The 12,991-nt window shown below is 40.7% G+C and overlaps 2 protein-coding genes across 3 annotated transcripts; one reads left to right on the forward strand and one right to left on the reverse strand.

Annotated features, from left to right (window-relative positions):
* Positions 1–209: 209 nt before the first annotated feature.
* On the forward strand, positions 210–1,519 carry LOC119134156 (diamine acetyltransferase 1-like). Of its 2 annotated transcripts, XM_037270651.1 has the most exons (7): positions 210–449; positions 519–570; positions 652–735; positions 799–900; positions 1,007–1,047; positions 1,132–1,296; positions 1,396–1,519. In XM_037270651.1, exons 1-7 carry the CDS (start codon positions 384–386, stop codon positions 1,396–1,398), a joined length of 513 nt encoding a protein of 170 aa, XP_037126546.1. In that variant the 5' UTR covers positions 210–383; the 3' UTR covers positions 1,399–1,519. The 2 variants fall into 2 exon arrangements, with proteins under 2 accessions (XP_037126546.1, XP_037126547.1); XM_037270652.1 differs by lacking the exon at positions 1,396–1,519 and having other exon boundaries at positions 1,132–1,300.
* A 2,689-nt stretch (positions 1,520–4,208) lies between these two features.
* On the reverse strand, positions 4,209–12,113 carry LOC119133897 (gastrula zinc finger protein XlCGF57.1-like). Its single transcript, XM_037270093.1, has 4 exons — positions 11,985–12,113; positions 10,350–10,438; positions 9,982–10,179; positions 4,209–5,929 (listed from the first exon to the last, which is right to left on the reverse strand). Exons 2-4 carry the CDS (start codon positions 10,420–10,422, stop codon positions 4,209–4,211), a joined length of 1,992 nt encoding a protein of 663 aa, XP_037125988.1. The 5' UTR covers positions 10,423–10,438; positions 11,985–12,113.
* Between the last annotated feature and the right edge of the window lie 878 nt (positions 12,114–12,991).

The raw sequence follows: 12,991 nt of genomic DNA on the forward strand, positions 1-12,991 counted from the left end.
TGGAATATATATGGTAGAATCTGTTGACTGTCAACTGTCAAAAACTGTCAAATCGCTTGGAAATTTTCCAGGTCTGATTAATGTTTACCTTCAGGGACGTTATGGTGTGATATAGTCATCACTCCAAAGATAAAGCTCATCCACAACAGGATGTCACGAGCACCTTGTCCATATATGGACTGTTGTTTTTTTCCTTTTCCAGAGCCTACATATAGAGCCAGTGAAGTATGTGAAGCAAACGCAGCCAAAAGCCATTCAGTCTATGCAGCTTGGTCTAATTCATCGGGGGGGTCAACTCCTGAGGAGCGGATGAAGAAACAAATTTTGCTTATATTCACATTCAGAGGGATAGTGAGCAAAGGCAAAAAGGGGAAAAAAAGAAAATGGCCAATTTCATATTAAGGACGGCCCAACCAAAGGATGTATGTGATATCTTGCGACTCATAAAGGTAAGCTCATTATAGCACTTGAGAGTGGTGGCAGTTTAAACATTAGCATTTATTCTATTTGTCCTGTAGGAACTTGCAAAATTTGAGGAGATGGAGGAACAGGTCATCCTAACCGAGAAAGGTCATTATCTGAATGTGTTAATATCAGTAATTATATTTAATTTATACAAATGACACAATAAAGTCAGCATTCGTCTTGTAGAGCTACTTGAAGATGGTTTTGGAGATCATCCCTTCTACCACTGCTTGGTGGCTGAGGTGCCAACAGAAACGAAAACAGCGGAAGGTATGAGCAATAAACTGATTTAACGAGATGGACTGAAATAATATATTTTCGATCATCCACTAGGGTACACTGTAATCGCCTTCGCCATGTACTACTTCACCTACGACCCTTGGATTGGAAAGCTGCTGTACCTGGAGGACTTTTATGTTATGCCAGAGTTTCAGGGTAAACATTGTAAATTAAGGGTGTTAATCATGTACAGGATAGATTGCATAATGTGTAAATCCTCACTGTCTGTTTATGACATGTCATCATTTCAATCTTTGGCCAGGGTTTGGCATCGGCTCACAGATTCTGAAGGTCTTGAGTGAGGTAAAGTCAAAGCTACTGTCAACAAATGTCTTCAATATCTTGCGTGGCCTCTTTTTGTCTTCATGTCATATGTTCTCGTCACAGACGGCAGTGAGGACTCGATGCAGCAGCATGCACTTCATTGTAGCAGAAAACAACACCAAATCTATTGAATTCTACAAGAGAAGGGGGGCGGCTGACCTTTCATCCGAGGAAGGCTGGCGCCTGTTTGCCATTGACAAGGAGGAGCTGTTGAAAATGAACACAAAATAAAACACTTAATCCACCTCAATTTTCTATGAGCAGACTTGATAACTACATGTACCGTGTTAGGCCTGCTATTACGTTTATTTTTTTGGAACATCAAAGTAAATGACAAAACAAATACAAATAAAACAAACAGAGGAAAGTGAATCCATTGCATTTAATTGAAAGTTTACATTAAACTGTATTATAAAACAGTAATTCAACAAATATAATGTAAATCTTGTGACGCATTGAGGGTTTTATTCAAACGCATTCCTAGATTCGATTTCGAGGCACATTTCTGATAGACTGCACTATTACACTGGAGTAATTAAAAAAAAAAAAATAAATTATATACTATTAAAATAAAATATTTGACAAGAATTTCAATTCATGTGTGTTTGTTTTATGTAAAACATCCACTATACTAATTCTAATATTTATCCCAAAGTGAGGTGGACCCAAAATGCATGATTTTATAATATTGTCTGAAAGGAATCACCATTTAGTTGTGTCATTATAAATGTTCGTGTTGTAAGAAAGGCAACAATTGTTGAGAACAGAGGTACAATGTCCACCTGCTGCCATTCATGCAATAAATTTGTTATGGTTTAAGTAAATGTGTGCTTCAATTTAGACAAGATTAAGACTTTATATCATATTTGAGATTCTTTCGAAGACAGTAGTAATTTCTGTTGTTTGCAGTTTGTTTACGATTAGTGTGGGCGCCCTCCAGGGGTACGTGAGAGAATAACAGCCTTGTTTCGAAGGGGAACACTTGGGTCTGCTAGTAGCAGACTCGCCTGACCATTAGGTATCGTATTGGTATGGCCACAAACTGAGCATGAAAAAGGTTTCTCGCCAGTGTGGGTTCTTGTGTGCTCGTTTTATTCAGAATTAGGAAAAGGCTAAGACACCGAAACAAAATTTAGACCTACACAGGTTGGTTGAGTTCAATCACAATTCTTGTTAAGAAAGCTCTGTTTTCAGGAAAGTACAATACAGCACTCGGCCTTTCGTACGACCATGCTCAAGTGCAGAAAGTCTCCATTCAGAAAAGGCAACGTTCAAGGTTGGGTGCTGGTTCGGTGAGAGCTGGTTCCGTGGGGGTGAGTGCTGATTATGGACGATTCGGTGTGTGGGGGGGCTGTTGTTATCCATCCCGTCTTTTGGCCTTGGCGATCACCTTTGGTCAGGTTCTTGGTTGTTTTCTCCAAGTGTCCTTCCTGTAAACCATTCTTGCACACACATCCAGTCGCACACCACCCATTCATCATTCTTTCAATTTGGTCATTTTGTACAGAATTATGTGAGCTTTTGGTTGTGACATCATCCCTTTATTAATGTTCCCTGACTATCCAAAGTTTGTACTCACCACTTACCATGTTTTCGTTTGTTTGTTCTTTTCATAATCCATGTACTTGCTTACGTCATCCTATTCTTAGTTTAATCATGCTTCCAACCATATCTTTGTTAGGCAAAATATTTCCCTCTGTCAAGAACGTTCAGTAGTAATCGAAAACTGGCGTCTAGCATTAGTCAAAACATAAGATATAATCAAGTACTGAACATTTTTAGACGACTTTGGCAGTGTCTGTGATTTTGAAAAATCATCAGGCATGCATTAAACAGTTCCTTAAGGGTCATTAAGCTATTCAGGCAATATATCAAAAAACATTTGTTATTTCAAAGTGCTCAGAAATATATATCAGATCATAAGGTTATAAAAACCTTTGTCATTACCACCTATCAAAAATGTTATGTTAGTTATGTCTTCTTTATTGATTTGGTGTGTAGGTATAATTATATGCTTAAAATGTTTCTTTTATTGATTTAATATGTGAATACACTTGTCTGCTTATGTATTTTATTCAATGAGGTTTGAGCATATCTGTTTTTGTAGCTAGGCAGGACTTTTTGTATTTCCACCCCATTCCTTCACCTTACTTGTGTCGTAAAATGTTGGGAATTACTAACATCTCATGGACTTCCATTTCTTAAAGTGTATCACATGACGCGTGTCATCATTCGTCAACGTTTAATATCTACACAATTCCATATGATTCGATATTTCACATGATTTCACATTGTTCAATGTCATTCTGTACAATTCACTCATTTTATTTCATGATTACAAGGCATTCCACACGCTTTCATATTTTCTCATTCAGCTTTTCTACACAAATTGCTTCATCTATTTTCTCTGCAAAATGAAAAGAATTGACCTCACTTTTGGAGGAGAGTTTAAATATTGTGCAGCTCAACTTTCTATTCCTCCCTGTAGTTGTCTCAATTCGCTTCAGATATGGTGTGGTGATTGGTTAGTTTTTTCCGTTGCAGAGAGCAGGGCTGAATCGCAACACAAGCGCAAGGGGGGGGGTGTTTCTTTTGACCTCTGATTTGACAAATATGGGGGGCAAAAAAATTAACATAAACATCAAAAGCTGAACAAAACTAAACCTTGAACATTAATAGAAACAAAGCAAATTTCCCTGAATATGAATTAAAACTAATTACAGCTAAAATCCACAACTAAAACCAAAATAAACAAACTATAATGAAAACTACAAAACTATTATCATCCCAAGGCCAGTTGACTATACAGTAATCCCTCGTTTATCGCAGATAATTGGTTAAAAAAAACACCTGCGATAAGTGAAATCCGCGAAGTACGGTCACCAACCAGAAGTACTGGGCAGGCTAACAAGTTAGCAGAAAGATACTAACTCACGATCATTCTAACACACGAAAAAAGACTTCTAAAGGAATGTAAACGAACATTTGGAGCAATACTACATTGTCCTAAAGGTTAGACGTGTTTCCTTAATTTTGAAGTTTTATTTTGACTATTAAATGTTTTTTAAGTTGGAAAAAAAATCTGCGATGTAGTGAAGCCCCGATAAACAAAAAGCGAAGTAGCGAGGGATCACCTCAATTCACTCGGAATTCTCAATGGAGACTCTTTGGCAAGTGACTGAGCAGGCAACAGGGTTCTCGCTAGTGTGGATTCTTGAGTGCTTTTTTAAGTTTCCCTTCGCTGAAAATCTTAGGCCACAAACTGAGCATGAAAAAGGTTTCTCGCCAGTGTGGAGTTTTGTGTGCCTTTTTAAGTTTCCCTTGACAGAGAATTTTTGGCCACAAACTGAGCATGAAAAAGGTTTCTCACCAGTGTGGGTTCTTGTATGACTTTTTAAGGTTCCCTTGTGAGAGAAGTTTTGGCCACAAACTGAGCATGAAAAAGGTTTCTCGCCAGTGTGGATTCTTGTGTGTATTGTCAAATTGTTCTTCTGAGAGAATTTTCGGCCACAAACTGAGCATGAAAAAGGTTTCTCGCCAGTGTGGATTCTTGTGTGCTTTTTTAAGTGTCCCCCATCAGAGAATTTTTGGCCACAAACTGAGCATGAAAAAGGTGTCTCGCCAGTGTGGATTCTTGTGTGCGTTTTTAAATGGTTCTTCTGAGAGAATTTCTGGCCACAAACTGAGCATGAAAAAGGTTTCTCGCCAGTGTGGATTCTTGTATGACGTTTAAATGTTACCGGCTCAGAGAATTTCTGGCCACAAACTGAGCATGAATACGGTTTCTCACCAGTGTGGATTCTTGTGTGCATTGTTAACCTTCGCTTCTGAGAGAATTTTTGGCCACAAACTGAGCATGAAAAAGGTGTCTCGCCAGTGTGGATTCTTGTGTGCCTTTTTAAATGGTTCTTCTGAGAGAATTTTCGGCCACAAACTGAGCATGAAAAAGGTTTCTCGCCAGTGTGGATTCTTGTATGACGTTTAAATGTTACCGGCTCAGAGAATTTCTGGCCACAAACTGAGCATGTATACGGTTTCTCACCAGTGTGGATTCTTGTGTGCATTGTTAACCTTCGCTTCTGAGAGAATTTTTGGCCACAAACTGAGCATGAAAACGGTTTCTCGCCAGTGTGGATTCTTGTATGACTTTTTAAGTTTCTCTTGTCAGAGAATTTTCGGCCACAAACTGAGCATGAAAAAGGTTTCTCGCCAGTGTGGATTCTTGTATGACGTTTAAATGTTACCGGCTCAGAGAATTTCTGGCCACAAACTGAGCATGAATACGGTTTCTCACCAGTGTGGATTCTTGTGTGCATTGTTAACCTTCGCTTCTGAGAGAATTTTTGGCCACAAACTGAGCATGAAAACGGTTTCTCGCCAGTGTGGATTCTTGTATGACTTTTTAAGTTTCTCTTGTCAGAGAATTTCTGGCCACAAACTGAGCATGAAAAAGGTTTCTCGCCAGTGTGGATTCTTGTATGACTTAAGTTTCCCTTGTCAGAGAATATTTGGCCACAAACTGAGCATGAAAAAGGTTTCTCACCAGTGTGGATTCTTGTGTGCCTTTTTAATTGTTCCCTCCAAGAGAATTTTTGGCCACAATCTAAGCAGGAAAGGTTTTTCTTTCTTGTGTGCATTCTCCTGTTGGTTTGAGACTCATCATCAGCATCAGCAGGAACATGTGATGACATGCCATCACTATCTGATGGTGGAGCTGCTTGTGATCCTCCACAGTGGTCTCCATCACATTGACTTGAGCTGCAGCTTGGAGGCCCTGCCCCTTTGCTCACCTCATGTTGACCCTCATCTAGACTCGTCACAGGAACGCCAGTCCATGGCATCTTGCAGGTATCCTCCTCCTTTTTAATGTCGCAGGAGTCTTCTCCCTCCTCTTTATTCCAAGGCCGCTCCGGCTCTTCCTCCTCTTTTATGGTGCAAAGAAACTTCTGCTCCATTTTTTCATTGAAGTGATGGACCTCTTTGCCCACATCTTCCTCTTTAATGTGAGTGCGATCTGGCTCCTGCTGCTTAGGACGAATAGCTTCATTGATGTCTGCAAAAAAAGACAAACACACATTGAGAATGGAATTTACAGTTGAAGAGAAACTGGCAAAACTTACACAAGGACTTCCTCAATCTGCCTATCACACATGATTTTGATAGAATTTTACTAAAAAGAGACACTGGAAGAGGATTCATAATAGAAAATAAACGTGTCCTAACCTGCTCTGCGCAAAACAACATACGGCTGCAGCCGAAGATCTTCCAGTTGTCGACGACTACAGTCCTTTTCCTCCACGTACTTTGCTGTGGTCCTTGCAGACATTTTCACACTGCAGCCACTGTCAGGTCTAAGTAGGAACAGACATTAAGTCACAACGACATAAAGAGGAGAAGACAACCAGTATTGTTTTACTCGCGAGTAAAATGGTTGAATATCAATTTCAACTCGTGTTGTTTACAACGTGAACTTCATGCGACCCAATACCCTAAACGACATTTCATGTCGATCGGTCCCGTTTTTGCAAACGTGGTTACGCGTTATCATTTGATAGAGTGCATGAAGGCATTGAGATTTAAAATCGGCGGCATGCCTGCTTGCCTGCAACCATCACTGCTAATCAGTATTACGCATGGTCCAGACAAGAACCAGCATGTAATGATGGCTCATTTGAGATCCAACATTCGTCGAGGACGCTGCTCAGAGTAGCCTTTCCAGCTCCTCGACAATAGACGGTTGTAAGTCAACAATAATGCCAATATTCCAGCTAAATATCATAAAGTTAGCACTGTGGTAGCTACCATGCTAAAAGCAGCGGGACGTACTTCTGTACTGTGACCAGGCAGTACTACAAATAAAAGGTGCTAACATGATAACTTAGGTCAATCGCGGTAACTTACCTCTTTCGTCGATGCAGTTGTAGTGTAGCGAATGTTACTGATTCACCACGTAAGTTGCGTGTTTATCCGATGTACGTCTTGATGACGTAATTTGAGTGAGGTCTCGGCGCTCTCTAGCGGAATACCGTGGGACGTTTTTATGTTGTTCGGCAAACAAACTAACATTGCGTGCAAAACAAAAAAACCCATCTTATGCACGTTCTCAAAAAAACAATTCGAATATATTTTAATAGCATACTAGCGTGGGTTGGTCGTGTGTGTTGTCTAACACTCGTGTTCACTCGCCAGAAAGCTTTCAGCAGCTTGTGCGTCATTGATGCCAGATGAAGCCTTGAAGCTTTCCATCCACGTGCTTCACAAAAAAGTTAAGCTTATGAGGTTTCATACGCACACTGGTGGCCAAAGCCTTCATTGTCAAAACTAGGTCTGGTATTTGATCTGTTTCATTATTTTGAGGTTAATGCCGTGGTATCAAATAAAGTAATGATATGCTGTTTATGATAATTACCTGTCAGCCTTCGGAGTGTGGAAATGGAGCATGGCGACCAAGTGCAGCTTGGACCAGGGTTTATTGAAACAAACTCAAAAAGACTCGGCAAACTGACATAACTCACTAACAAAACCTAACAACAAGACTGACCGAAAAAGACGTGAAACAAAAAGACATCATGACATTAACACAACAATTACTAGACTGACTGACCAGGACGTGAGACAAGAAAACAACAGGACCTGACGACAACAACAATGATCCGACGGTAATCGAGGGGCAGACAGGACTTAAATACAAAACACGAAACACGAGGCAGGTGACCGCGGTTACATTGATTGAGGTGACACAGGAAAGGAGGGGCGACGCGAACAGAAACCATGGCAACCTAGACACATAGCCAAACTGGGGACGAGACATGACAATTACCTTTGTCGGATTTTTGGTCCACAATTTGGGAAGCGCGCTATCCGCGCCTCACGGCAAAAGCCATTATCCAATTTACTCACCGCGTGCTCATTTTATTTCTCGAGTTTTAGGAAAAGGCTAAGACACCGAAACAAAATTTAGACTTACACAGGTTGGTTGAGTTCAATCACAATTCTTGTTAAGAAAGCTCTGTTTTCAGGAAAGTACAATACAGCGCTGGGCCTTTCGTGCGACCATGCTCAAGTGCAGAAAGTCTCCATTCAGAAAAGGCAACGTTCAAGGTTCTTTGCTCAGCTTATATTCAGTTGCACATGCACATCGGTGTGGGCCGAGTTTGATGAGTCAGGGGGTGTGGCAAGTTCGCAGGAGAGTTTGATTCCGTGGGAGTGGGTGCTGGTTCATCAGAGCTGGTTCCGTGGGGGCTGATTATGGACGATTCGGTGTGTGGGGGGGCTGTTGTTTTCCATCCCGTCTTTTGGCCTTGGCGATCACCTTTGGTCGGGTTCTTGGTTGTTTTCTCCAAGTGTCCTTCCTGTAAACCATTCTTGCACACACATCCACTTTGCCCACTGTCGCACACCACCCATTCATCATTCTTTCAATTTGGTCATTTTGTACGGAATTATGTGAGCTTTTGGCTGTGACATCATCCATTTATTAATGTTCCCTGACTATTCAAAGTTTGTACTCACCACTTACCATGTTTTTGTTTGTTTGTTCTTTTGATACTCCATGTACTTGCTTACGTCATCCTATTCTTAGTTTAATCATGCTTCCAACCATATCTTTTCTTTGTTAGGCAAAATATTTCCCTCTGTCCAGAACGTTCAGTAGTAATCAAAAACTGGCGTCTAGCATTAGTCAAAACATAAGGTATAATCAAGTACTGTACATTTTTAGACGACTTTGGCAGTGTCTGTGATTTAGAAAAATCATCAGGCATGCATTAAACAGTTCCTTAAGGGTCAATAAGCTATTCAGGCAATATATCAGAAAACATTTGTTATTTCAAACTGCTCAGAAATACATATCAGATCATAAAGTTATAAAAACCTTTGTCATTACCCCCTATCAAAAATGTCTAGTTATGTCTTCTTTATTGATTTGGTGTGTAGGTATAATTATATGCTTAAAATGTTTCTTTACCTGCTCAGAGAATTTTTGGCCACAAATTGAGCATGAAAAAGGTTTCTCGCCAGTGTGGATTCTTGTGTGCATTGTTAAACGTCCCTTGTGAGAGAATTTTTTGCCACAAACTAAGCATGAAAAAGGTTTCTCACCAGTGTGGGTTCTTGTATGACTTTTTAAGGTTCCCTTGTCAGAGAATTCTTGGCCACAAACTGAGCATGAAAAAGGTTTCTCGCCAGTGTGGATTCTTATGTGCCTTTTTAAATCGTTCTTCTGAGAGAATTTTCGGCCACAAACTGAGCATGAAAAAGGTTTCTCGCCAGTGTGGATTCTTGTATGACGTTTAAATCTTACCAGCTCAGAGAATTTCTGGCCACAAACTGAGCATGAAAAAGGTTTCTCGCCAGTGTGGGTTCTTGTATGACGTTTTAAGTTTCCCTGGTCAGAGAATTTTTGGGTACAAACTGAGCATGAAAACGGTTTCTCACCAGTGTGGATTCTTGTGTGCATTGTTAAATTCCCCCTCAGAGAGAATTTTTGGCCACAAACTGAGCATGAAAAAGGTTTCTCGCCAGTGTGGATTCTTGTGTGCATTGTTAAATTTCCCCTCTGAGAGAATGTTTGGCCACAAACTGAGCATGAAAAAGGTTTCTCACCAGTGTGGATTCTTGTGTGCCTTTTTAAATGTTTCCTACAAGAGAATGTTTGGCCACAATCTAAGCAGGAAAAGGTTTTCTTTCTTGTGTGCATTCTCCTGTTGGTTTGAAACTCATCATCAGCATCAGCAGTAACATGTGATGACATGCCATCACTATCTGATGGTGGAGCTGCTTGTGATCCTCCACAGTGGTCTCCATCACATTGACTTGAGCTGCAGCTTGGAGGCCCTGCCCCTTTGCTCACCTCATGTTGACCCTCATCTAAACTCTTCACAGGAACACCAGTCCATGGCATCTTGCAGGTATCCTCCTCCTTTTTAATGTCGCAGGAGTCTTCTCCCTCTTTATTCCAAGGCCGCTCCGGCTCTTCCTCCTCTTTTATGGTGTAAAGAAACTTCTGCTCCGTTTTTTCATTGAAGTGATGGACCTCTTTGCCCACATCTTCCTCTTTAATGTGAGTGCGATCTGGCTCCTGCTGCTTAGGACGAATAGCTTCATTGATGTCTGCAAAAAAAGACAAACACACATTGAGAATGGAATTTACAGTTGAAGAGAAACTGGCAAAACTTACACGAGTACTTCCTCAATCTGCCTATCACACATGATTTTGACAGAATTTTACTAAAAAGAGACACTGGAAGAGGATTCATAATAGAAAATAAACGTGTCCTAACCTGCTCTGCTCAAAACATACGGCTGCAGCCGAAGATCTTCCAGTTGTCGACGACTACAGTCCTTTTCCTCCATGTACTTTGCTGTGGTCCTTGCAGACATTTTCACACTGCAGCCACTGTCAGGTCTAAGTAGGAACAGACATGAAGTCACACAACGACATAAAGAAGACAACCAGTATTTGTTTTACTCGCGAGTAAAATGGTTGAATATCAATTTCAACTCGTGTGGTTTACAACGTGAACTTCAAGCGACCCAATACCCTAAACGACATTTCATGTCGATCGGTCTCGTTTTTGCAAACGTGGTTACGCGTTACCATTTGATAGAGCAGTGTTTCCCAACCAGTGTGCCGTGGCACACTGGTGTGCCGTGAGAGATGTTCAGCTGTGCCGTGGGAAATTGTCCAACATTAATTACGGAGCGCATTGTAAACAGGTTGGCCAAACCACTGGTCAGTTAGCACAAGGCCTGGTCAGCCACTTGCTAATTGTGCATGCGGGGCAAATCGGAGAATCTTGAGGTTTCATGTTGTGGCATCGGCACATACTCAGTTTATGTGTGTGTTGCTGTGTGCTTTTACTAACAGTGACACTATGACGGCTGTGGTGCGTTTTTGGTCCGATGGAAATCAAAGCAGGTAGTTCAATGGGAGAACCTGGATTGTTCATTTTTCACCAACATAAAATACACAGTCAAGTCGAGACACCTCGACTGTGATAGCCACTCAGCCGCTGTCAGAACAGCAGAGCGTCTTTAAAAGTGACTTTGTTCTTAATGTCGCAATATTTATAGAGCTAGTCTAAAACAGTAAACAAAGTCATATTGATTCTTTTGGATTTTGATCACAATCACTTTCAATAATTTATTCCTTATGCTGTCTAAAACCTTTTTTCAAAAACTGTCACTTTTATTTACAAAAGAAATACAATTTAAAGAATATTTAGTATTTATTTTTCTTCAATTAGTCGACTCTCCATACATATATAGGAATAGAACTTTACGTCTTTTGTTGTAATAATTTATTCCTTATGCTGTCTAAAACCTTTTTTCGAAAACTGTCACTTTTATTTACAAAAGAAATACAATTTAAAGAATATTTAGTATTTATTTTTCTTCAATTAGTCGACTCTCCATACATATATAGGAATAGAACTTTACGTCTTTTGTTGTAATATAACTGATTTTAATATAGAAGCTGGTGTAACACTTAACAGATTTTTGTTGGTGGTGTGCCTCGAGATTTTTTCCAATGAAAAGGTGTGCCGTGAATGAAAAAAGGTTGGGAAACACTGTGATAGAGTGCATGAAGGCATTGAGATTTAAAATCGGCGGCATGCCTGCTTGCCTGCAACCATCACTGCTAATCAGTATTACGCATGGTCCAGACAAGAACCAGCATGTAATGATGGCTCATTTGAGATCCAACATTCGTCGAGGACGCTGCTCAGAGTAGCCTTTCCAGCTCCTCGACAATAGACAGTTGTAAATTAACAAAAATCCAGCTAAATATCATAAAGGTAGCACTGTGGTAGCTACCATGCTAAAAGCAGCGGGACGTACTTCTGTACTGTGACCGGGCAGTACTACAAATAAAGGTGCTAACATGATAACTTAGGTCAATCGCAGTAACTTACCTCTTTCGTCGTTGCAGTTGTAATGTAGCGAATGTTACTGATTCACCACGTAAGTTGCGTGTTTATCCGATGCAACCGAATGGAAGGCGATACGCTTCTGTTTGAGTGCTTGGAATGCCGTGGGACGTTTTTATGTTGTTGTCCAGCAAACAAACTAACATTGCGTGCAAAAAAAACCCATCTTGTGCACGTTCTCAAAAAAACAACAACAATTCGAATAGATCTTAATAGCATACTAGCGTGTGTTTGTCGTGCGTGTTGTCTAACACTCGTGTTCACTCGCCAGAAAGCTTTCAGCAGCTTGTGCGTCATTGATGCCAGATGAAGCCTTGAAACTTTCCATCCACGTGCTTCACAAAAAAGTTTAGCTTATGAGGTTTCATACGCACACTGGTGGCCTTCATTGTCAAAATTAGGTCTGGTATTTGATCTGTTTCATTATTTTGAGGTTAACGCCGTGGTATCAAATAAAGTAATGATATGCTGTTTATGATAATTACCTGTCAGCCTTCGGAGTGTGGAAATTAAAAAGATTAAATTAAAGATTAAAGTCCCAATGATCGTCACACACACATCTGGGTGTGGTGAAATTTGCCCTCTGCATTTAACCCATCCCCGTGTGATTTTGATCCATCCCCTGGGGGAGAGGGGAGCAGTGAGCAGCAGCGGTGCCGCGCTCGGGAATCATTTGGCGATCTAACCCCCCAATTCCAACCCTTAATGCTGAGTGCCAAGCAGGGAGGGAATGGGTCCCATTTTTATAGTCTTTGGTATGACCCGGCCGGGGTTTGAACCCACAACCTTCCAGTCTCAGGGTGGACACTCTACCACTAGGCCAAATGGAGCAGGGCGACCAAGTGCAGCTTGGACCAGGGTTTATTGAAACAAACTCAAAAAGACTCGGCAAACTGACATAACTCACTAACAAAACCTAACAACAAGACTGACCGAAAAAGACGTGAAACAAAAAGACATCATGACATTAACACAACAATAACTAGACTGAC

Source organism: Syngnathus acus, chromosome 14 (genome assembly GCF_901709675.1).
Source record: "Syngnathus acus chromosome 14, fSynAcu1.2, whole genome shotgun sequence".
NCBI classification, from domain to species: domain Eukaryota; kingdom Metazoa; phylum Chordata; class Actinopteri; order Syngnathiformes; family Syngnathidae; genus Syngnathus; species Syngnathus acus.

What these genes read in the sequence shown, in the direction of transcription:
- LOC119134156 (XM_037270651.1), top strand. Translation starts at nt 384, where the DNA reads ATGGCCAATTTCATATTAAGGACGGCCCAACCAAAGGATGTATGTGAT. An exon ending in GGTCATCCTAACCGAGAAAG is followed by an intron (nt 571 to 651) that starts GTCATTATCTGA and finishes TTCGTCTTGTAG; the next exon opens with AGCTACTTGAAGATGGTTTT. An exon ending in AGAAACGAAAACAGCGGAAG is followed by an intron (nt 736 to 798) that starts GTATGAGCAATA and finishes ATCATCCACTAG; the next exon opens with GGTACACTGTAATCGCCTTC.
- LOC119133897 (XM_037270093.1), bottom strand. Translation starts at nt 10,422, where the DNA reads ATGGAGGAAAAGGACTGTAGTCGTCGACAACTGGAAGATCTTCGGCTG. An exon ending in GTATGTTTTGAGCAGAGCAG is followed by an intron (nt 10,180 to 10,349) that starts GTTAGGACACGT and finishes CTTTTTTTGCAG; the next exon opens with ACATCAATGAAGCTATTCGT. An exon ending in CGACATTAAAAAGGAGGAGG is followed by an intron (nt 5,930 to 9,981) that starts ATACCTGCAAGA and finishes GCGACATTAAAA; the next exon opens with AGGAGGAGGATACCTGCAAG.